General features: G+C 34.6%; 2 protein-coding genes and 1 pseudogene across 2 annotated transcripts; 2 read left to right on the top strand and 1 right to left on the bottom strand.

Moving 5' to 3' along the window:
• The first annotated feature begins 14258 nt into the window (after positions 1-14258).
• Positions 14259-14645, top strand: LOC148941398 (zinc finger and BTB domain-containing protein 41-like). The gene has a single exon (XM_089104162.1). It carries the CDS (start codon positions 14259-14261, stop codon positions 14643-14645), a length of 387 nt encoding a protein of 128 aa, XP_088960288.1.
• Positions 14646-20398: 5753 nt separating this feature from the next.
• Positions 20399-22333, bottom strand: LOC148941397 (uncharacterized). The gene is made up of 2 exons (XM_089104161.1): positions 22278-22333; positions 20399-21221 (listed from the first exon to the last, which is right to left on the bottom strand). The coding sequence occupies exons 1-2, from the start codon at positions 22331-22333 to the stop codon at positions 20399-20401; spliced, it is 879 nt and encodes a 292-aa protein (XP_088960287.1).
• Positions 22334-22989: 656 nt separating this feature from the next.
• LOC148941396 (uncharacterized) lies at positions 22990-23778 on the top strand (annotated as a pseudogene).
• Positions 23779-24226: the final 448 nt, after the last annotated feature.

The following is a 24226-nucleotide window of genomic DNA, read 5'->3' as shown; positions in this document are numbered from 1 at the left end:
TAATTTAAACAACAAAAATACATGAAAATTCTAAAATTAGTTTTGCTTTTTGTCTCCTGGAAGAAATTTTTTTTTCATCTCAGTTCAAATTTATTATTGTATCCTGTAACCCGTAAAGTACATATCTCCATATTATTGTCTCATAATTGCAATTATTTTAGTTTTCAGTCCAGAATCACTAAACTTATTATTTAAACTGCAAAAATATTTATGGTGTCTAACCAATAATACTAATTTTGTAATTCAAACAAGATAAATACCTGAAAATTTTAAAATTAGTTTTGTTTTATGCTAGGTTTTAGATACTCGACACGGGATTTTGTGTGCTTAATAATTTTAAATCTTGAAAAAATATGGTCTCACGCGAGTGGAAAAAAAGAAAGAATAACCAAAAACAATATCAAAATAGAACAATCCAAATTTCTACTAATAGAAAACTTTACTACACAAAAAATAAAGCTAACATCCTGAAATATAAGAAAAGTTTATTTAAAAGAGATAAAAATGCCACCAAACGCAATAAAGCTCGAGCACGCGTAAGGATTGCTACTAAGATGTCTTGTGATCCAGGATTTAAGAAAATGAAATATGACAGAGCAAAACAGAGGTATCTTACGGATCAGGGGTATTACATTAAAGAACGACCTCATGCCTATAATAAATTTTATACGCCACTGAATAATAGTATAGGTTAGTAATTCCACAGATAGCTTGGCACTAGAACATCATAGAACGTTGTTCAATGGCTCATTTTTATAATAAAGATCGAACTCTTCCCTATACTAACTTTTATACGCAACTTCACTATAGTTAAGATTACAGTATTTATATTTTTTTACATTAAAAGACGATCACTGAAATAACAAACCATTCCATACATTGGACTTAGTTAGCTACTTGATTGTTTGAGTTTCGTCTCTTACTATTTAAAAGAAGAAAAAGCCGTAGGCTTTTTCCTGTTTGTATTTATAGTTAAAAAACGAACTCAAGTCCAAAGAAACTGAACACTGTGGTTCATTAATATTATCTTCATTATTTTAGCTAGAATGTAAATAAACAAGTTTCTTTTTTAAATTTTAAATTGAAAAGATAGTGCTTTTAATTCAACATATTAAAAGTTCTCCCCGACGGGGAATCGAACCCCCTTCTCCCAGATAACAAGTAGACATACTTACCATTAGACTATCAAAGACTTATGAAATAAAAGTTACATATAAGATATGATAATAATTTTTTAATCCGGGTTACATAAAGGCTCGATCATCGAATTTTTACATTAAAGAACGAACTTTAGTCCATAGTTTATATTAAAGGACGATCATTAGAAAAGCACACCATTGCATATATTGGACTGAGTTAGTTTTTATAATAAAGATCGAACTCTTCCCTATACTAACTTGCATAGGCAACTTCACTATAGTGAAGATTACAGTATTTATATTATTGATCATTATAAATTATAAAAAGTTCGAATGTTCGTCACAGTAAAGAACGACTTTCCTTTGGCTTGAACAGCAAGGAAAATATATTGGCTTGAAAATCAAGAAAAGTGGCAGCTACTACAGCATTCTGCCTAACGGCATCTTTTTTTCTTTTTTTTTCTTTTCTACAGACAGCTTGACACTGAAACATCGTAGAGAGTTGTTTAATGGCTCATTTTAAAGTAAAGTAATGGGGTTTAAAACCTTTTGTAACTTAAACAAATTATCTTTAAAACCATAATAAAGAACGACCTCTTGCCTATACTAAATTTATAGGCCACTTAATAATAGTATAGGTTAGTAAAGTTTTATTGTAAAGAACGAACTTTTGGCCAAATGTTTGCACTAAAAGTCGATCATTGGAATATCAAGCCATTAATTACATCCGGATTGCAGCGGTAGCTAGCAACCTAGTAAGAGACTTACATTCAAGAACGAACTGTAGTCCATAGTAACTGATCTGGGTTGTAGTAGTAGCTTGCAACCTAGTGGGAGATCCGGGTTGCAGCGGTAGCTAGCACCTAGTAAGAGATGATCCTGTCCCATATTAGTTAAAAACTAAAGTAAACCATAGCTCCTAAAAATAGAGTCAGATCAAAACAAAGAGTACAATATCCGGGTTGCAGCGGTAGCTAGCAACCTAGTAAGAGACGATCACGTCCAATGTTAAGAAATATAAAAACCCCTAACTCCTAAAGTCAGATCAAAACAAAAAGTACACCATTAGAACCGCCTTGTCCGAAACCCCTGTATAGTAAAATTTCTGTCCCTTGACTTGAACAGCAAGGGAAATATTTTGGCTTGAAAATCAAGAAAAGTGGCAGCTACTACAACATTCTGCCTAAACGGGATATTTTTTTCTCTTTTCTTTGTTTCCAGAGATAGCTTGGCACTGGAACATCGTAGAGGGTTGTTCAATAGCTCATTTTAAAGGAAATTAATTGGGTTAAAAACTTTTTGTAACTAAAATAAATTGTTTCTAAAAGAGAATAAATTTTTCCACCAAAAACTGCATTTTTGATGTCTTTTCACACTGCAGTCTTTCAAACATAATCGTATACCAGCGGTAAGATTTGAACCCACGCCTCCGAAGAGACTGGTGGCTAACACCAGTGCCTTGGACCACTCGGCCAGGTTGCCTCTCATAAATAACTATATATGTGAATCTGGGTTGCAGCAGTAGCTAGCAATCTAGTAAGAGACAATCAGTCCAATGCTAAGAAATATAACAAAACTCCTAAAAATAATTAAAATTTATAGTAAAGAACGACATCTAGCCCATGTTAACTGAAAAGTAAATAGGGATTATATAATTTTCATCAGTATCATGGCTGCAGAGATGATTGAAACCTACTAAAGAACAAACCATGGCAAACATTAGACTTAGTTACCTGCCTGACTCTTCGAAGTTCGTCTCTTATGATTCCAAATAAGAAAAAGCCATAGGATTTTTCCTGTTTGTGATTTTATTATAAAGAACGACACCTAGCCTATGTTATCTGAAACATAAATAGGGATTATGTAATTTCCATCAGTGTCATGGCTGTAGAGATGGCTGAATCCTAGTAAAGAACAATACATAAAATATCAATGTCAGTCAAGAGGATGTAAAGTAGTTTATAGTAAAGAACGACGGTATCAACTGACATAATCTATTGACAAGATGACTTGAAGCAAATTTCTTTTAAAAGTTGCTTCTCTACGGTATGGCATACATCCGGGTTGCAGCGGTAGCTAGCAACCTAGTAAGAGACGATCACGTCCAATGTTAAGAAATATAAAAACCCATAGTTCTTAAAAAAAGAGTCAGATCAAAACAAAAAGTACACCATTAGAACCGCCTTGTCCGAAACCCCTGCATAGTAAAATTTCTGTCCCTTGGCTTGAACAGCAAGGGAAATATATTGGCTTGAAAATCAAGAAAAGTGGCAGCTACTACAACATTCTGCCTAAACGGGATATTTTTTTCTTTTTTTCTTTTTTTTTCTTTTTTTGTATCCAGAGATAGCTTGGCACTGGAACATCGTAGAGGGTTGTTCAATAGCTCATTTTAAAGGAAATTAATTGGGTTAATAATCTATAGTAACTAAAATAAATTATTTCTGAAAGAGAATAAATTTTTCCACCAAAAACTGCATTTTGATGTCTTTTCACACTGCAGTCTATCAAATATAATCGTATACCAGCGGTAAGAATTGAACCCACGCCTCTGAAGAGACTGGTGGCTAACACCAGTGCCTTGGACCACTCGGCCAGGCTGCCTCTCATAAATAAATATATATGTGAATTTGGGTTGCAGCAGTAGCTAGCAACCTAGTAAGAGACGATCAGTCCAATGCTAAGAAATATAAAAACCCAAAACTCCTAAAAATAGAGTCAGATCAAAACAAAAGTACATCATTAGAAATACCTTGTCTGAAACCCTACTAGATAAATAATGAACGTCATCATAGTTTTATATTAGAGCTATGACGTGACTAGAGTGACGTCATAATTAGTAGATAAGGAAAGTCAAAACTGAAAATTCTCTCATTCTTGATTAGAATAATGGTTAGATCAAAGCAGGCTATACGCAAGTTGAAGAAAGAGTACTACACAAACAACAGAGATAGTAACTTGAAAAGAAAAAAGCAAAGGTATTCAACCGACCAGGTGTATCGAGAAGTAATAATTGAGAGAGCAAAACAAAGGTATTCAACCGACCAGGCGTATCGAGAAGTAATAATTGAGAGAGCAAAAGAAAACAGCAAGATGTGTTATCACAATGATGAAGATTATAGACATGCAAAAATTGAGACAGCCAAACAAAAGATCAAGGAACGGTATGGTAATGATGAACATTACAGAGAAGCAAGAATTGAGCAGGCTAAACAAAAGATCAAGGAGCGTTATCACAATGATAAACTTTATAGAGAAGCAACAATTGAGCAGGCTAGACAAAAGAGCAGGGAACGTTATCACAATGATGAAGATTATAGACATGCAAAAATTGAGACAGCCAAACAAAAGATCAAGGCACGGTATGGTAATGATGAACATTACAGAGAAGCAAGAATTGAGCAGGCTAGACAAAAGAGCAGGGAACGGTATGATAATGATGAAGATTACCGAAACAAACATAAGAAAAAAGTTGCTACCAGAATAATGGGTAGATACTGGGGTGACAAAAGCTATAATGAAAAAATTAAATTCTCTGCGAGGTTGTACCGAAGAACGCATAAGGACAAAGGGAAAAATTACATTCAGAAATACAAGAAGATGGCAAAAATGCAGGCTGATCTTCGTAAATTGAGAAACATTTTACGCATGTTTTACCAGGATCACGAAAAGTATTCAAAATTACAGATTAAAATTCTCTTTGAAAGAGCGGGTGCTGTTGAAAAGTCGGCTAGAAATTCCTTGGCAAAGCTTCATAGTAATATCCAAAAGAAATGTTGTCAGTTTAATGAAAAGCTTCCAAGGTATGGATTGGCAACTGCGGAACAGTTTACAGATGCAATGGAAAATGTTCGACAACACAGTGAATATACGGAGGCGTACTTCTTTGAAAATTCGTATATTAATTTTGGAAGGAGCAATTGCAGTTTATGTAGCAGCAATAAAAACATATATACAAGCATACCTATCAACAGCGAAGGAAAAGCAATGTTTTTCAATTATGGCGAAAACGAGCCTGTTAGGGTTATATAATAAAGAACGAATATTTTACCGATTATCTACTAATAACCATATATGACGTAATAAGTGACATGACGTAATATCTTAAACCTATTGTGTACTAATAACCATATATGACTTAATGAGCGACGTGACGTAAAAATTGGAAAAATTAATTTTTATTTTATTTTCGTTTTTAGTTCAGAATCGCTAAAGTTATAAACTGTAAAAGTATTTATGGTGTCTGAATAACAGTTTTAATCTTTTAATTTAGACTAGAAAAATAACTGAAAATTTAAAATTCAGTTTAATTTTTTGTTAGGTTCTTGATACTTGATACGGGACATAAAAATTTTACAGTAAAGAAAGATCTCTTACCCATAGTAACTGATATATGATGGTTCAAAGGGTAGTTACATAGAGGACCAATATAGCTCATCATAAATGGTGTTTGTAAATTATTACATTAAAAGAGGATAATTGGAATAAAAAATTATTACATTCATTAGACCTAGGTAGCTACTTGATCGTTTGAGGTTTTCCGGGTTGCAGCGGTAGCTAGCAACCTAGTAAGAGACGATCACGTCCAATGTTAAGAAATATAAAAACCCCTAACTCCTAACAAAGGAGTCAGATCAAAACAAAAAGTACACCATTAGAACCGCCTTGTCCGAAACCCCTGTGTAGTAAAATTTCTGTCCCTTGACTTGAACAGCAAGGGAAATATATTGGCTTGAAAATCAAGAAAAGTGGCAGCTATTACAACATTCTGCCTAAACAGGATATTTTTTTTTCTTTTTTCTTTGTTTCCAGAGATAGCTTGGCACTGGAACATCATAGAGAGTTGTTCAATGGCTCATTTTAAAGGAAATTAACTGGAAAAAACTGCATTTTTGATGTCTTTTCACACTGCAGTGTTTCAAACATAATCGTATACCAGCGGTCCGGGTTGCAGCGGTAGCTAGCAACCTAGTAAGAGACGATCACGTCCAATGTTAAGAAATATAAAAACCCATAGGTCTTAAAAAAAGAGTCAGATCAAAACAAAAAGTACACCATTAGAACCGCCTTGTCCGAAACCCCTGCATAGTAAAATTTCTGTCCCTTGGCTTGAACAGCACGGGAAATATATTGGCTTGAAAATCAAGAAAAGTGGCAGCTACTACAACATTCTGCCTAAACGGGATATTTTTTTCTTTTTTTCTTTTTTTTTTTCTTTTGTATCCAGAGATAGCTTGGCACTGGAACATCGTAGAGGGTTGTTCAATAGCTCATTTTAAAGGAAATTAATTGGGTTAAAAATCTATAGTAACTAAAATAAATTATTTCTAAAAGAGAATAAATTTTTCCACCAAAAACTGCATTTTGATGTCTTTTCACACTGCAGTCTTTCAAACATAATCGTATACCAGCGGTAAGAATTGAACCCACGCCTCTGAAGAGACTGGTGGCTAACACCAGTGCCTTGGACCACTCGGCCAGGCTGCCTCTCATAAATAAATATATATGTGAATTTGGGTTGCAGCAGTAGCTAGCAACCTAGTAAGAGACGATCAGTCCAATGCTAAGAAATATAAAAACCCAAAACTCCTAAAAATAGAGTCAGATCAAAACAAAAGTACATCATTTTAAATACCTTGTCTGAAACCCTACTAGATAAATAATGAACGTCATCATAGTTTTATATTAGAGTTATGACGTGAATAGAGTGACGTCATAATTAGTATATAAGGGAAGTCAAAACTGAAAATTCTCTCATTCTTGATTAGAATAATGGTTAGATCAAAGCAGGCTATACGCAAGTTGAAGAAAGAGTACTACACAAACAACAGAGATAGTAACTTGAAAAGAAAAAAGCAAAGGTATTCAACCGACCAGGCGTATCGAGAAGTAATAATTGAGAGAGCAAAAGAAAACAGCAAGATGTGTTATCACAATGATGAAGATTATAGACATGCAAAAATTGAGACAGCCAAACAAAAGATCAAGGAACGGTATGGTAATGATGAACATTACAGAGAAGCAAGAATTGAGCAGGCTAAACAAAAGATCAAGGAGCGTTATCACAATGATAAACTTTATAGAGAAGCAACAATTGAGCAGGCTAGACAAAAGAGCAGGGAACGTTATCACAATGATGAAGATTATAGACATGCAAAAATTGAGACAGCCAAACAAAAGATCAAGGAACGGTATGGTAATGATGAACATTACAGAGAAGCAAGAATTGAGCAGGCTAGACAAAAGAGCAGGGAACGGTATGATAATGATGAAGATTACCGAAACAAACATAAGAAAAAAGTTGCTACCAGAATAATGGGTAGATACTGGGGTGACAAAAGCTATAATGAAAAAATTAAATTCTCTGCGAGGTTGTACCGAAGAACGCATAAGGACAAAGGGAAAAATTACATTCAGAAATACAAGAATTTGGCAAAAATGCAGGCTGATCTTCGTAAATTGAGAAACATTTTACGCATGTTTTACCAGGATCACGAAAAGTATTCAAAATTACAGATTAAAATTCTCTTTGAAAGAGCGGATGCTGTTGAATTATAATAAATACGCAACTTCACTATACTTAAGATTACAGTATTTATATTATACATCATTATAAATTATAAAAGGTTCAAATGTTCGAAGATACATGAAAATTCTAAAATTAGTTTTGCTTTTTGTCTCCTGGAAGAAAATTTTTTTCATCTCAGTTCAAATTTATTATTGTATCCTGGAACCAAACTTTTTTTGGTTTGTAACCCGTAAAGTACATATCTCCATATTATTGTCTCATAAATGCAATTATTTTAGTTTTCAGTCCAGAATCGCTAAACTTATTATGTAAACTGCAAAAATATTTATGGTGTCTAACCAATAATACTAATTTTGTAATTCAAACAAGATAAATACCTGAAAATTTTAAAATTAGTTTTGTTTTATGCTAGGGCCGGGTTGCAGCGGTAGCTAGCAACCTAGTAAGAGACGATCACGTCCAATGTTAAGAAATATAATAACCCATAGTTCTTAAAAAAAGAGTCAGATCAAAACAAAAAGTACACCATTAGAACCGCCTTGTCCGAAACCCCTGCATAGTGAAATTTCTGTCCCTTGGCTTGAACAGCAAGGGAAATATATTGGCTTGAAAATCAAGAAAAGTGGCAGCTACTACAACATTCTGCCTAAACGGGATATTTTTTTCGTTTTTTCTTTTTTTTTTTTTTTGTATCCAGAGATAGCTTGGCACTGGAACATCTTAGAGGGTTGTTAAATAGCTAATTTTAATGGAAATTAATTGGGTTAAAAATCTATATTAACTAAAATAAATTATTTCTAAAAGAGAATAAATTTTTCCACCAAAAACTGCATTTTGATGTCTTTTCACACTGCAGTCTTTCAAACATAATCGTATACCAGCGGTAAGAATTGAACCCACGCCTCTGAAGAGACTGGTGGCTAACACCAGTGCCTTGGACCACTCGGCCAGGCTGCCTCTCATAAATAAATATATATGTGAATTTGGGTTGCAGCAGTAGCTAGCAACCTAGTAAGAGACGATCAGTCCAATGCTAAATCATTAGAAATACCTTGTCTGAAACCCTACTAGATAAATAATGAACGTCATCATAGTTTTATATTAGAGTTATGACGTGAATAGAGTGACGTCATAATTAGTATATAAGGAAAGTCAAAACTGAAAATTCTCTCATTCTTGATTAGAATAATGGTTAGATCAAAGCAGGCTATACGCAAGTTGAAGAAAGAGTACTACACAAACAACAGAGATAGTAACTTGAAAAGAAAAAAACAAAGGTATTCAACCGACCAGGCGTATCGAGAAGTAATAATTGAGAGAGCAAAAGAAAACAGCAAGATGTGTTATCACAATGATGAAGATTATAGATATGCAAAAATTGAGACAGCCAAACAAAAGATCAAGGAACGGTATGGTAATGATTAACATTACAGAGAAGAAAGAATTGAGCAGGCTAAACAAAAGATCAAGGAGCGTTATCACAATGATAAACTTTATAGAGAAGCAACAATTGAGCAGGCTAGACAAAAGAGCAGGGAACGTTATCACAATGATGAAGATTATAGACATGCAAAAATTGAGACAGCCAAACAAAAGATCAAGGAACGGTATGGTAATGATGAACATTACAGAGAAGCAAGAATTGAGCAGGCTAGACAAAAGAGCAGGGAACGGTATGATAATGATGAAGATTACCGAAACAAACATAAGAAAAAAGTTGCTACCAGAATAATGGGTAGATACTGGGGTGACAAAAGCTATAATGAAAAAATTAAATTCTCTGCGAGGTTGTACCGAAGAACGCATAAGGACAAAGGGAAAAATTACATTCAGAAATACAAGAAGATGGCAAAAATGCAGGCTGATCTTCGTAAATTGAGAAACATTTTACGCATGTTTTACCAGGATCACGAAAAGTATTCAAAATTACAGATTAAAATTCTCTTTGAAAGAGCGGATGCTGTTGAAAAGTCGGCTAGAAATTCCTTGGCAAAGCTTCATAGTAATATCCAAAAGAAATGTTGTCAGTTTAATGAAAAGCTTCCAAGGTATGGATTGGCAACTGCGGAACAGTTTACAGATGCAATGGAAAATGTTCGACAACACAGTGAATATACGGAGGCGTACTTCTTTGAAAATTCGTATATTAATTTTGGAAGGAGCAATTGCAGTTTATGTAGCAGCAATAAAAACATATACACAAGCATACCTATCAACAGCGAAGGAAAAGTAATGTTTTTCAATTATGGCGAAAACGAGCCTGTTAGGGTTATTAGTAAATGTGTTTGTAAGACTAATGATTTAGAACAAATTCCTGGAGCACCGACTCAAGAAAAAAGCATTTCTAACTGTGTTTTAAACAGTTCTTTTAGTTCTACTGAATATTTGGCAAAAAATTCTCTGTGTAGTAGAACAAACTGTCCTGAAAAGTACGAGACAACTATTGAAGAATGCTCTGAATCTAGATCTGACAAGGAAATTATGATGGCTGAAGTCACCTATAACAATCTGAGTAAACATTCAAAACCAAAAATTGGGCAGCAGGTTACTTGGCAATGTCACCCTGATATCTGCAAGCTCTATCCGACGGATATTGAATTATGTCAAATTCTTTTTGATATCCTTGAAAATAATATAGCATTAAAATTTTCAACTGACAAAGTGGTTAATTTCTACCTTGGCGGCTTGGATTATTGTGAAATCAATTACAGGGACACAAGAAAGCATGGGCATTCGTTATACTGTAGCCCAAATGAGGGATGTCAGAGCTATTTGCGTTCTCTAAGGGCACTAGCTCCACATTTTCCTGTCTTGAACTGTTTCATTAATAGCGTATATAAGGCAGTATCAAAATGTAAGATTATACAACATATTAATCTACTAAAAGTCGAGGGCTCGTACAAGGAACTAAGTCATTACATAGAAGAAGTGTCAAGTAGATACAGTAAAGAACGAACTCTTGCGTATACTAACTTGCATAGGCAACCTGGTTGCAGTGGTAACTAGCAACCTAAGAAGAGACGATCACGTCTAATGTTAAGAAATATAAAATTACATTAAAGAATGAATTTTACCCCATAGTAACCAAAGGATTAAAATAATAGTTAGTATTATAAGGAACAAACCGTTGCCTATACTAACTTGTATATGCCACTTAACATTACATTAAAAGACGATCATTGGAATAAAAAAATTATTGCATAAAATTGACTTAGTTAGCTACTTGATCGTTTGAGGTTCGTCTCTTGCTATTTAAAAGAAGAAAAAGCCATAGGCTTTTTCCTGTATGTAATACGGGTTGCAGCGGTAGCTAGCAATATAGTAAGAGACGATCACGTCCAATGTTAAGAAATATAAAAACCCATAACTCCTAAAAAAATTACATTAAAGGACGAACTATCACCCATAGTAACTGGAATCCGGGTTGCGACGGTATTATAAATAAAGCGGATCAACTTGGTTGAATCCACTGCTGCCACTGTTGTGGCGTTACTTCTTTTACAACTGGAAAGCCTAAAATATAGTTACTCGTTCTTTTAAATCAATTAGGTTTTCAGAATTTGATTAATTACAAATTCATCTTCTTCGGCGTGAAGTCGTAGTTTTGTGCCCTAAAATAGCAAGAAAACAAGATTTTTCTCTTGTCCAATCTGTATGGTCGCTTAAAAAAGAGCTTTAAATTCACGTTTGAATGATCTCCCTCCCAATTATTTTGGACCTTCAGTTTGATTATCCGGGTTGCAGCGGTAGCTAGCAACCTAGTAAGAGACGATCACGTCCAATGTTAAGAAATATAAAAACCCATAGCTCCTAAAAAAGGAGTCAGATCAAAACAAAAAGTACACCATTAGAACCGCCTTGTCCGAAACCCCTGTATAGGAAACTTTCTGTCCCTTGGCTTGAACAGCAATGGAAATATATTGGCTTTAAAATCAAGAAAATTGACTTTAACCACGTTATTCTCGTCACAAGGGATATTTTTTTCTTTTTTTTTTGTATCCAGAGATAGCTTGGCACTGGAACATCGTAGAGGGTTGTTCAGTAGCTCATTTTAAAGGAAATTAATTGGGTTAAAAATCTATAGTAACTAAAATAAATTATTTCTAAAAGAGAATAAATTTTTCCAATAAAAACTGTATTTTTGATGCAGTGACGTCATAATTACTATATAAGATCATCATAGTTTTATATTAGAGCTATGACGTGAATAGAGTGACGTCATAATTAGTATATAAGGAAAGTCAAAACTGAAAATTCTCTCATTCTTGATTAGAATAATGGTTAGATCAAAGCAGGCTATACGCAAGTTGAAGAAAGAGTACTACACAAACAACAGAGATAGTAACTTGAAAAGAAAAAAGCAAAGGTATTCAACCGACCAGGTGTATCGAGAAGTAATAATTGAGAGAGCAAAAAAAGGTATTCAACCGACCAGGCGTATCGAGAAGTAATAATTGAGAGAGCAAAAGAACGGTATGGTAATGATGAACATTACAGAGAATATAATAAAGAACGACCTCTTACCTATACTAAATTTTATACGCCACTTAATTATAGTATAGGTTAGTAATTCAACAGATAGCATGGCACTGGAACATTGTAGAGAGTTGTTCAATGGCTCATTATCCGGGTTGCAGCGGTAGCTAGCAACCTAGTAAGAGACGATTATAATAAAGAACGAATATTGTGTACTAATAACCATATATGACTTAATTAGCGACGTGACGTAAAAATTGAAAAAATTAATTTTTATTTTATTTTCGTTTTTAGTTCAGAATCGCTAAAGTTATAAACTGAAAAAATATTTATGGTGTCTGAACAATAGTTTTAATCTTTTAATTTAGACTAGAAAAATACCTGAAATTACAATAAGGAACGAACTTTAACCCATAGTAACTTAAGTATTAAATCAAACGGTTCGTTGTCATAGTAAAGAGCTGTGTAATGGCTCATTTTAAAGGAAACTGCTGTATATAGAAACCTTTTGTAATTAACAAAATTAATTATTATTATAAAACAAATTATTACGATGTGGTAAAGAACTAACTCTAGGCGATAGCAACTAATTTAATTTTGAAAACAAGAATTACAGCAGAAACCTAAATGATAGTATAAGTAAGCTACATTTAATAACGACCGTCCACCAGGATTTGAACTCGAATCGCAGGATTCAAAGTCTTAAGTGCTAACCACTACACCAAGAAATGTTCATATAACAAAGAATTTTAACAGTATATGATAACTTAAAGACCAAACTCTATCCATCAGTATTGTCTATCAGATCGTTTTAACGAACTTTATAGCAATTTTATACATTAAAAGACGATCATTGGAATAAGAAATTATTGCATACATTGGACTTAGTTAGCTACTTGATCGTTTGAGGTTCGTCTCTTATTATAATAAAGAACGACCTCTTGCCTATACTAAATTTTACACGCCACTTAATTGTAGTATAGGTTAGTAATTCAACAGATAGCATGGTACTGGAACATCGTGGAGAGTTGTTCAATGGCTCATTTTAAAGGAAATTAATGGGGTTAAAAATCTTTTGTAATTAAGATTAATCAAATTATTTTTATTATATTAAGAAATTTTAATTATGTTCCTTAAGAAATCATCATAAGTAAAAATTTTATAATAAAGAACGAACTCTCGCTAATAGTAACTCAAATCTTTAATATATTCCGGGTTGCAATGGTAGTTACATTAAAAGACAATCGTTGGAATACCAAACCATTGCATACATTGGACTTAGTTAGCTGCCTGATTCTTTGAGAGTTGTCTCTTACTGCTCCAGAGAAGAAAAAGCCGTAGGCATTTTCCTGTTTGTAATCAGCGTTTACATAATCTGATCTGTCAATCCGGGTTGCAGCGGTAGCTAGCAACCTAGTAAGATTGCATTAAAGAACGAACTTTAGTCCATAGTTACAGCAAGGAACGAGCTTCAGCCCATAGTAACTAAGATTATAATTTAAGACTCAAACAATTTATTTGTTTGCTTTGGTCACAGTAAAGAACGATCTCTCGCCCATAGTAACTGATATATGTTTACAGTATAGAACGATCTCTCGCCCATAGTAACTGATATACGGTGGTTCCAGGGTTAGCTACAAGCTATCCAGAATCTAGCAGTATCCGGGTTGCAGCAGCAGCTGTCACCCAGAATCTCTTTGCTTAACAACAAAGAAATCATGTCGGCTTGTTATTAAACCAGAACCTAACAAAAAATAAAACTAACAAGTGACAATCTTTTCTTACTTGGCAGTTGTTTTTTTAATTATTCTTCAATTTTTAGTTACTAAGGACCGGGGCATGTCCTTTTCTAAGCAGAAAGTACGGCTGCGACCACGGTTTCTATTTCAGTTTGTTATATCCGCATAGTCTTAGTTTTTAGAAATCTAGTTTCCGAGTGTTTAAAAAAAGAGCAAAAATATTCATTTGATTATATCAGAGTTATGGAAAGAGATTTAACCTGTAATATTTTTAAGAAATTCGTCAAGGTTAAGTTAAAAGTACGGATCATTTTATTCTAATTGCAGCTCTGTCTTGTTAACTAGATAATATTACCTATTGAATAATATTTTACTATGTACGAATGCTCTGTTTGTAAGAAAATGCTAACAAGGCCAGGGGGTCTTGTTGATCACTTTAGACTTCATACTAACGAAAAACCGTTTAAGTGTGTACATTGTTCTGTCTATTTTCGAACAAAGCATGCAAGACGTCGGCATGAACTTTCCCATTTAAAAGATGAGGATAGGTACCGACTTTGTGAATTATGCGGAAAAACATTCAGCAGAGAATACCTGAGTACACATATAAAGGATCACACTGGTCACAATTGCACTATATGTGGATGTCACTTTAGTAGTATAGGCATGCTGAAAAAACATCGAAAAGAGCACTTAAAATCAAAAGAGAATGCAAAAACCGATGTTACGGTGCCTTCTCAGAAATCCGGGTTGCAGCGGTAGCTAGCAACCTAGTAAGAGACGATCACGTCCAATGTTAAGAAATATAAAAAACCATAGCTCCTAAAAAAGGAGTCAGATCAAAACAAAAAGTACACCATTAGAACCGCCTTGTCCGAAACCCCTGTATAGTTACAATAAAGAACGAACTCTTGCCTATACTAGCTTACATAGGCAACTTAACTATATTATAGGCTGGTAAAGTTTTATTTAACGTTAACAAGTGGAGTGATTGTAGTATCATGGTTGCAGCTCTAGCTGTAATCTAATTTATAAATCTAATCCGGGTTGCATTTGTAGCTAGCAACCTAGTAAGAAACGATCAGTCCAATGTTAAGAAATATAAAAACCCATAACTCCTAAGAAAAGAGTAAAATCAAAACAAAAAGTACACCATTAGAACCGCTTTGTTCAAAATACCTGTATAGGAAACTTTCTGCCCCTTGGCTTAAACATCAAGGGAAATATATTGCCTTGAAAATCAAGAAAAGTGGCAGCTACTACAGCATTCTGTCTAAACGGCATCTTTTTTTTCTTTTTTTTTCTTTTCCACAGATAACTTGGCACTGGAACATAGTTGAGAGTTGTTCAATGGCTCATTTTAAAGGAAATAATGGGGTTAAAAACCTTTTGTAACTTAAACAAATTATTTTTAAAACAATCCGGGTTGCAGCGGTAGCTAGCAACCTAGTAAGAGACGATCACCTCCAATGTTTACAGTAAAGAATGATCTCTCTCCCATACTAACTGATATATGGTGGTTACAGGTGTAGTTATCCGGGTTGCAGCGGTAGCTAGCAACCTAGTAAGAGACGATCACGTCTAATGTTAAGAAATATAAAAACCCATAGTTCCTAACAAAGGAGTCACATCAAAACAAAAAGTACACCATTAGAACCGCCTTGTCCGAAACCCCTGTATAGGAAACTTTGTGTCCCTTGGCTTGAACAGCAAGGGAAATATATTGGCTTGAAAATCAAGAAAATTGACTTCAACCACGTTATTCTCCCCAAACGGGATATTTTTTTCTCTTTTCTTTTTTTTTGTATCCAGAGATAGCTTGGCACTGGAACATCGTAGAGGGTTGTTCAATAGCTCAATTTAAAGGAAATTAATTGGGTTAAATTACATTAAGGAATGAACAGTAGCCCATAGTACCTTATACAATATTCAGGAACAACTAAGCCAATAGCTCTAGCTACAATAAGGCAAACAGTTGACGACAAACGCTACAAGCAACTAATCCAACCGCTGAAGATACAATATAGCAAGCAGCTGTAGACAATTAGCCCAACAGTTAAAGGAATAACAAAACCAACAGGTGCAAGTGCAATAAAGCCAACAGCTACAGACAACTAAGACAACAGCTTCAGTTGCAGTAGAGCATTACATTAAAAAGCGATCGTTGGAATAACAAACCATTGCATACATTGAAATTAGTTTTCTACTTGATTCTTTGAGGTTCGTCTCTTACTATTTCAATGAAGAAAAAGCGGTAGGTTTTTTCCTGTTTGTAATCATATATCATATAAAAAACTCCTGCTGCAACTGACGTCAATGCATAAAAGCTTGATTGAGTTCATTAAAACGTGGGATTATATAAGTACCATCAATGTCATGGTTGTAGAGATTGCTGAAACCTAGGGAAGAACAAACCTGAGCATAGTAACTAAAAACTTTACAAAGGGCTGTGGTTATATAAAGGACCGATATAGTTCATCATAAATGGTTTTTGTCAATTATTCCAGGTTTTAGAGTAAAGAACGAACTCTAGCCCAAAGTAACTAAAACATAAAAATAAATCATCACAAGCATGATGTTGCAACACACTTATCTTTTGACAGGATAATGCAACACACGTATCGTGAAAAGTTGCTTCTCTTGGGTATGGTGCCAGATTCACAATTAATAATAACTGATATATATATATATATATATATATATATATATATATATATATATATATATATATATATATATATATATATATATTATATATATATATATATATATATATATGCAAAAACCCTGCTCCTGATATATATATATATATATATATATATATATATATATATATATATATATATATATATATATATGCATAAAACCCTGCTCCTGATTACCAGGTTTTCTCGTTTTACAACTTAATTATTACCTATTTAAGGCCTTTCTATCTATTGTACCCGGCGGAGTGTAGCTCAAATGGGCGCCTTCGACCGCCACTGATGTCAAAAATTACATTAACGAACAAACTGCAGCCCATAGTAACTGAAGTAATAAAAGGGATCATTATATAGATGATTATTTTAACTATATTCGTTAAGAATTTACAGTAATATCAGAAAGGCCCAATGCATGTCCCACGCTATTTTGCTCTCAGCTTGGAGAGGATCGTCAGGGGTAATATATAAATTCTAGAAACGCGGATTCAGGTATGTGGCTATTTTAACGAGTGTGATCTCAGCAAAGCCTATAAGCCTAGGAGGTATTTTATCTAGCCAAGCTTTTGGAGGTTTTCACCAACATTTGAGAGCCAAACCTCACTGAACGTTATTTCAGAAAGGGCTATCCTTTCTGTGGATATAGCTATGCATGATGTGTATCTTCATGTACGAGTCAGTATATTGAATAGATTGTTTTTCTTCCCTACCATTTGCAAAACAATTTTCTATATTGGATCTCTTCTGCTGGATGTTCACCGGTAGATACCAGAAAAGGCCGAAATAATATAGTTTTCGGTATCAATATTTATGTTTCGATGTTCGATATCGATATTTGGTGCAATATATCGATATCCAATGTCACCCAACACTAATGACGATTCAAATGGTGCAGGTTCCCTTCAATCTGACACATTTTTTTGGACTATCAGGCTAGTTTTCAAAAAATTTGCAAATTTGTTTTGGCAAGAAGCTGCTGCTATAAAGTTAAACAAAATAATAGTTACCATTCCTAAATCCCCTTCAAATGGCAGTTTAGACTCAATTTTTTCAAGTATGTTATTAGACTATCGGTTACTATGGGCCAGAGTATGTTCTTTACTTTGTTGAAACTAGCGCTGCAACCACTTTAACAAATTATTTGCAGCATAAAAGACATTTGTTTAGAATATCATGCTTGCTTCAAATTTAAAGGTCAATCTGTCAATACACAATTTAATTTTTTTGTGTCAATAATCGTTTATTGCAATAATTACATAATTTACATTAATCTTATACTAAAGAACGAACTTTGAATTTTGTCTTCGAGGATGAAACCCCTCTCCCCCAAATCCCTCAGGGCAAGGGTCATAAGTATGCCCTAGGGGCAATAAATGTTTTTACATAAAGAGCTATCTTACAAACTTCGGAGGAGTCACTTTGATTGGTAATCAGAAGTTTCAATGTACTTTTTAATAATCAGAATTTCTATTGTTCTTTTTAAGAGTCAAAGTGATCGAACGGCAGCTATCCCCCCTCCCCCCCCCCCCACACACACACATTGTGTTTTCCAAAAATGAGTCCAATAGAAATTTTGAGATAACGAATTTATTCAAAATAGTCCAGGGACCATATATCAATGCTCATGGGGTTAATACAAGCCACAAGGGACTGGGGGTAACGGTTCCCTTTTAAGAGTTAAAATTCAAGGAGGGCAACTAGCCCCCCCCCCCCCCTCCAACTACTCTTCTTTTAACCACACACATTTTACTGAAATTCTGAAATAGCCATTTGGTTCAAAATAGTCCAAAGAACACATGACAATGCCTACAGGGTCGAAACAGCCCCCAGAGCCCAAGGGCAAAGGTTATAAGTTATGTCCTGGGGGCGTATAATGTTTCTATGGAATGTCTGGTCATATAAAATTCAGATTAGGCTCATTTGATTTGAAATGGGAAATTATAGTGCCCTTTTTAAGAGTCAAAAGTGATTTGAGAGCAGCCAGCCCTCCCCGCTCATCATTTCCCCAAGAATATCCAATCAAAATTTTGAGATAGTAACCTTTTCAACATAGTTGAAAGGTCTGCAAATTATGCCTTTGAGCAAGACACCCCCCCCCCCCCCCCCGCAGCCCTCGGGGCAGGGGTTGTAAGTTCTGCACTGGGGGCTCATAAGGTTCTTATAGAAAGGGTGGTCGAATATACTTCGGAGGGGGCTCATTAGATTCGTAATCAGAATTTTTACTGTTCTTTTTAAGAGTCAAAGTGATCGAACGGCAGCTAACCCCCTCCCCCCCCACACACACACACACACACACACACACACACACACACACACACACACACACACACACACACACACACACACACACACACACACACACACACACACACACACACACACATGCGTTGTGTTTTCCCAAAATGTGTCCAATAGAAATTTGGAGATAATGATTTTAGTCAAATTAAACTCAGAGACGAAATAAAATAACAAAACGAAAAATAAAATCAAAAAAGGTGAAAAAACTAGAATTTTTCCAGCCAGTGGAAAACCATGAAGAAGAAGAAATAAGCAAATATTTGGACAAGGACCTCCGCCAAGTCGTCCACAGTGCCCACCAAAAAAAAAAAAAAAAAAAACGAAAATCTAACCTTTCGAAGTTTACCTGACAAACACAAAACAGACACACACACGTGAGTGTCTGTTCTGTCTTTGTCAGGTAAACTTCGAAAGGTTAGATTTTCATTTTTTTTCTTTTTTTTTTGGCACTGTGGACGACTTGGCGGAAGTCCTTGTCGACATATTTGATTATTTCTTCTTCTTTATTGCTTTCCACAGGCTGACAAAATGCTGGTTTTCCACCTTTTTTGATTTTATTTTCATTTTGTTATTTTATTTCCTCTCTGAGTTTCATTTGTCATGTATAGCCAGTGTGGTCTAAGAATGTATTTGGTTTTATTCAAAATGGTCCAGAGATCATATATGAATGCTTATGGGTTTAATACAAGCCACCAGATCCTGGGGGCGACAGTTTCCTTTTAAGAGTTAAAAGTGAATGAGGGCAACTAGCCCCCCCCCCCACTAATCTTCTTTTTACCACATTTATTTTGTTGAAATTATCAAATAGCCATTTGGTTCAAAATAGTTCAAAGAACACATGAAATGCATACAGGGTTGAAACAACCCCCAGAGCCCTGGGGTAAGGGCTGTAGGTAAAAACCTTATATGCCCTGGAGACATATAAGGTTTTTATGGAATAGGAGGTCGCATTACTTTAGATGGGGCTTATTTGATTTGAAATAGAAGGTTATAGTGCCCTGTTTAAGAGTCGAAAGGGATTTGAGAGCAACAATCCCCCCCACCCATCATTTCCCGAGATGAACATTCAAAAAAAGCTTTGGCACAATTTTTTCAGCATTGTTGAAAGGTCAATAATTATACGTGTGGGGATTTCAACCCCCCTCCCCCCAGGTTTCCAGGTAGGGGCCGTAAGTTAGGCAATTGGTTCATTGTTTACATATAGTATATGTTATTCAGAAAAGATATGCATGTTCGACTCCTACTTTCCCAAGATACGACGGGCATTAAGTGGAGTCTTTTGGGGAGCGTGGAAGGGAGTGTTAAACTAAACCAAACCACGTCATTTGGTGCATATGGGTTGTCAAAGGAGCGTGGCGAAGGAATGAATGAGTTCCTACCAGGGTAATAAAGAGTGATTCGAGCGATTGGGTCTAATTGAGCCCCTCGTTTGGAAGGGCCCCACATGTAGTTGAATCTTTCTCGTGAAAAAATTTTAACGAAAATGATTTTGTTGCTTACATCCCATGTTCTCAAGGATCAAATAACAATTCTAGCCATTTCGCCGAATGTCTTATTGTAGCTATTAATATTTAATTCATTAAAAATAGGAATATCTTTATAAAATGTATCCAAATAGTTTCTATGATTAATCAATAAATGGATACAGTCTTGTTCTTTCCAGTCTTTCCAGTAAATAGTATATAGTTCATGAGCCAAATTGTGAACACCAAATTTTAGCTTCACTCTGTTCACTAGCCCAGGGTTTTTGTATAGTACTTTGACAGTAGGGCGTTCACCACCATTATAATACCACAGACCAGGTTTATACGTCTTATATGTCTCCAGGTAAAGTTTTAAAAATTGAGCTTTTGCATGGGCAATTTGCACTTGATTTCCCAGGAATTGCCCTTCATCCCATCCCAGAGTCATTTCATATTTTAGATATTTATTTAATGACTTCACCACAAACACATCATTGTCCAAATATATACCTCCGTATTTCTGAAGTATTTGATTTCGAGCAACGTCAGAGCCATAATAAAGTCTCCATGGTACACTCAATTTCTGGCCATAAATTTCACTAGATATTTCTAAATATTTAATAGCGACTTTTCTTTCAAATTTCTCATCTTTTAGTAGCTTTTCCCAATATTCGCCATTGAAGTTCATTTGATTTGCATGAAAATAAATAAAATCAGGATTATGATTTAAGTAAGCACTACGAATACATACATAGTCAACAAAAGTAAAAGTGGTTTTGTTAAACCTTATAAAATGTATAATATTGGGAACTATATCACTGTTACCCTGTGTAGTATTGTTAATTGAAGTGGATCTGAGACTTACACCTTCTGGTTTACTTGAAAAATATAATAGCACTGTAGTGACCAAGAGGCCGCAAAATATTATTATAAGAAAAAAAAAATTCTTATGTAAAATTTATTTTTGTTGACAGACATTTCGTAACTAGAGAGGAATGACTTGGATTAAATACTAAACAAAAACCGTATTCATTGTGAAAAAAGTGAACCTTACATAATTCAATTCAGTTGGCAGAGATGGCTTGCTTTGTCTTAGCATCCAAACAAATTAGGAAATTCTTTTGCAATTTTGTGTTTTTCTTTATTCAGAAGATTTGAATAAAAATTAAGACATTATTTTTAATAACCGATACATTAGCTTTCATGACCAATTGGGAATTGTTCCCTCTGCAGCTGGCGGGGCGCTGAGCCTTCATAGAGAGCCGTTTAGGAGCTCATTTTAAAGTAGTGGCTATATCTACTCGCTTTTGTAATTAATTTAACACAATATTTAAAAATAAATCACTTTTTTGACAAAAAAAAACGGTATTTTCGTAAACACTATTACGAACGACGTCACAAGTAAATAGCGAACTTTAGACTTTATTAACTGAAATATTAATTTAAAATAAAGGTTTTTACAGAATCTAAACCATCATAAGCATGATTTTGCAACACATATGAATTTGACAAGATATTGTAACACTGGTATCTTTTGGAAAGTTCCTTCTCTAGGGTAAGGTGTCATATTATTTTGTAAACCGTTAATAAAAATATTAGTTACTATAGCTGAGGTGGAGATAACAAAATTCTATAATGTGGCCATATAATAATTCAACAGATGGCAATCATCTGAGGATCTCCGCTTAAATTCAGAGTCGCTTAGTAAAATACAGACAAAAGATTTTTTTAACCACCCATTCTGATGTTAGAATTCAAATAACACATGTCTTGCTTGAGGCCTCTGGTCAGGACAAATTACATATAGGAAAGAGGCTTGGGCTTTTTCTTGGGCTGTGGCTATGGCTTTCTCCTGTATTGAATAAAATAAATAAACATGAAAAGACGAACCACTAGCAATCTGGCAGTGAAGCCAATCAAATATGACACCTTACCCTAGAGAAGGAACTTTCCAAAAGATACCAGTGTTACAATATCTTGTCAAATTCATATGTGTTGCAAAATCATGCTTATGATGGTTTAGATTCTGTAAAAACCTTTATTTTAAATTAATATTTCAGTTACTAAAGTCTAAAGTTCGCTCTTTACTTGTGACGTCGTTCGTCATAGTGTTTACGAAAATACCGTTTTTTTTTTGTCAAAAAAGTGATTTCTTTTTAAATATTGTGTTAAATTAATTACAAAAGCGAGTAGATATAGCCACTACTTTAAAATAAGCTCCTAAACGGCTCTCTATGAAGGCTCAGCGCCCCGCCAGCTGCAGAGGGAACAATTCCCAATTGGTCATGAAAGCTAATGTATCGGTTATTAAAAATAATGTCTTAATTTTTATTCAAATCTTCTGAATAAAGAAAAACACAAAATTGCAAAAGAATTTCCTAATTTGTTTGGATGCTAAGACAAAGCAAGCCATCTCTGCCAACTGAATTGAATTATGTAAGGTTCACTTTTTTCACAATGAATACGGTTTTTGTTTAGTATTTAATCCAAGTCATTCCTCTCTAGTTACGAAATGTCTGTCAACAAAAATAAATTTTACATAAGAATTTTTTTTTTCTTATAATCATATGTTGCGGCCTCTTGGTCACTACAGTGCTATTATATTTTTCAAGTAAACCAGAAGGTGTAAGTCTCAGATCCACTTCAATGAACAATACTACACAGGGTAACAGTGATATAGTTCCCAATATTATACATTTTATAAGGTTTAACAAAACCACTTTTACTTTTGTTGACTATGTATGTATTCGTAGTGCTTACTTAAATCATAATCCTGAATTTATTTATTTTCATGCAAATCAAATCAACTTCAATGGCGAATATTAGGAAAAGCTGCTAAAAGATGAGAAATTTGAAAGGAAAGTCGCTATTAAATATTTAGAAATACCTAGTGAAATTTATGGCCAGAAATTGAGTGTACCATGGAGACTTTACCATGGCTCTGACGTTGCTCGAAATCAAATACTTCAGAAATACGGAGGTATATATTTGGACAATGATGTGTTTGTAGTGAAGTCTTTAAATAAATATATAAAATACGAAATGACTCTGGGATGGGATGAAGGGCAATTCCTGGGAAATCAAGTGCAAATTGCCCATGCAAAAGCTCAATTTTTAAAACTTTACCTGGAGACATATAAGACGTATAAACCTGGTCTGTGGTATTATAATGGTGGTGAACGCCCTACTGTCGAAGTACTATACAAAAACCCTGGGCTAGTGAACAGAGTGAAGTTAAAATTTGGCGTTCACAATTTGGCTCATGAACTATATACTATTTACTGGAAAGATTGGAAAGAACAAGACTGTATCCATTTATTGATTAATCATAGAAACTATTTGGATACATTTTATAAAGATATTCCTATTTTTAATGAATTAAATATTAATAGCTACAATAAGACATTCGGCGAAATGGCTAGAATTGTTATTTGATCCTTGAGAACATGGGATGTAAGCAACAAAATCATTTTCGTTACAATTTTTTCACGAGAAAGATTCAACTACATGTGGGGCCCTTCCAAACAAGGGGCTCAATTAGACCCAATCGCTCGAATCACTCTTTATTACCCTGGTAGGAACTCATTCATTCCTTCGCCACGCTCCTTTGACAACCCATATGCACCAAATGACGTGGTTTGGTTTAGTTTAACACTCCCTTCCACGCTCCCCGAAAGACTTCACTTAATGCCCGTCGTATCTTGGGAAAGTAGGAGTCGAACATGTATATCTTTTCTGAATAACATATACTATATGTAAACAATGAACCAATTGCCTAACTTACGGCCCCTACCTGGAAACCTCGGGGGAGGGGGGTTGACATCCCCACACGTATAATTATTGACCTTTCAACAATGCTGAAAAAATTGTGCCAAAGCTTTTT

Source organism: Artemia sp. Qi Xiang Cuo, chromosome 18 (genome assembly GCF_049724085.1).
Source record: "Artemia sp. Qi Xiang Cuo chromosome 18, ASM4972408v1, whole genome shotgun sequence".
Taxonomy (NCBI): Eukaryota; Metazoa; Arthropoda; class Branchiopoda; order Anostraca; family Artemiidae; genus Artemia; species Artemia sp. Qi Xiang Cuo.
The sequence above is the reverse complement of the archived record's forward strand: the minus strand, read 5'-3'. Positions and strand labels throughout refer to the sequence as shown.

Bases quoted from the DNA above. Each gene is read 5' to 3' on its own strand.
- LOC148941397 (XM_089104161.1), bottom strand. From the start codon at position 22,333: ATGAATTTGACAAGATATTGTAACACTGGTATCTTTTGGAAAGTTCCT. The intron at 21,222-22,277 runs GTAAGGTGTCAT...ATATTTTTCAAG, and splicing joins TGGAAAGTTCCTTCTCTAGG to TAAACCAGAAGGTGTAAGTC.
- LOC148941398 (XM_089104162.1), top strand. From the start codon at position 14,259: ATGTACGAATGCTCTGTTTGTAAGAAAATGCTAACAAGGCCAGGGGGT.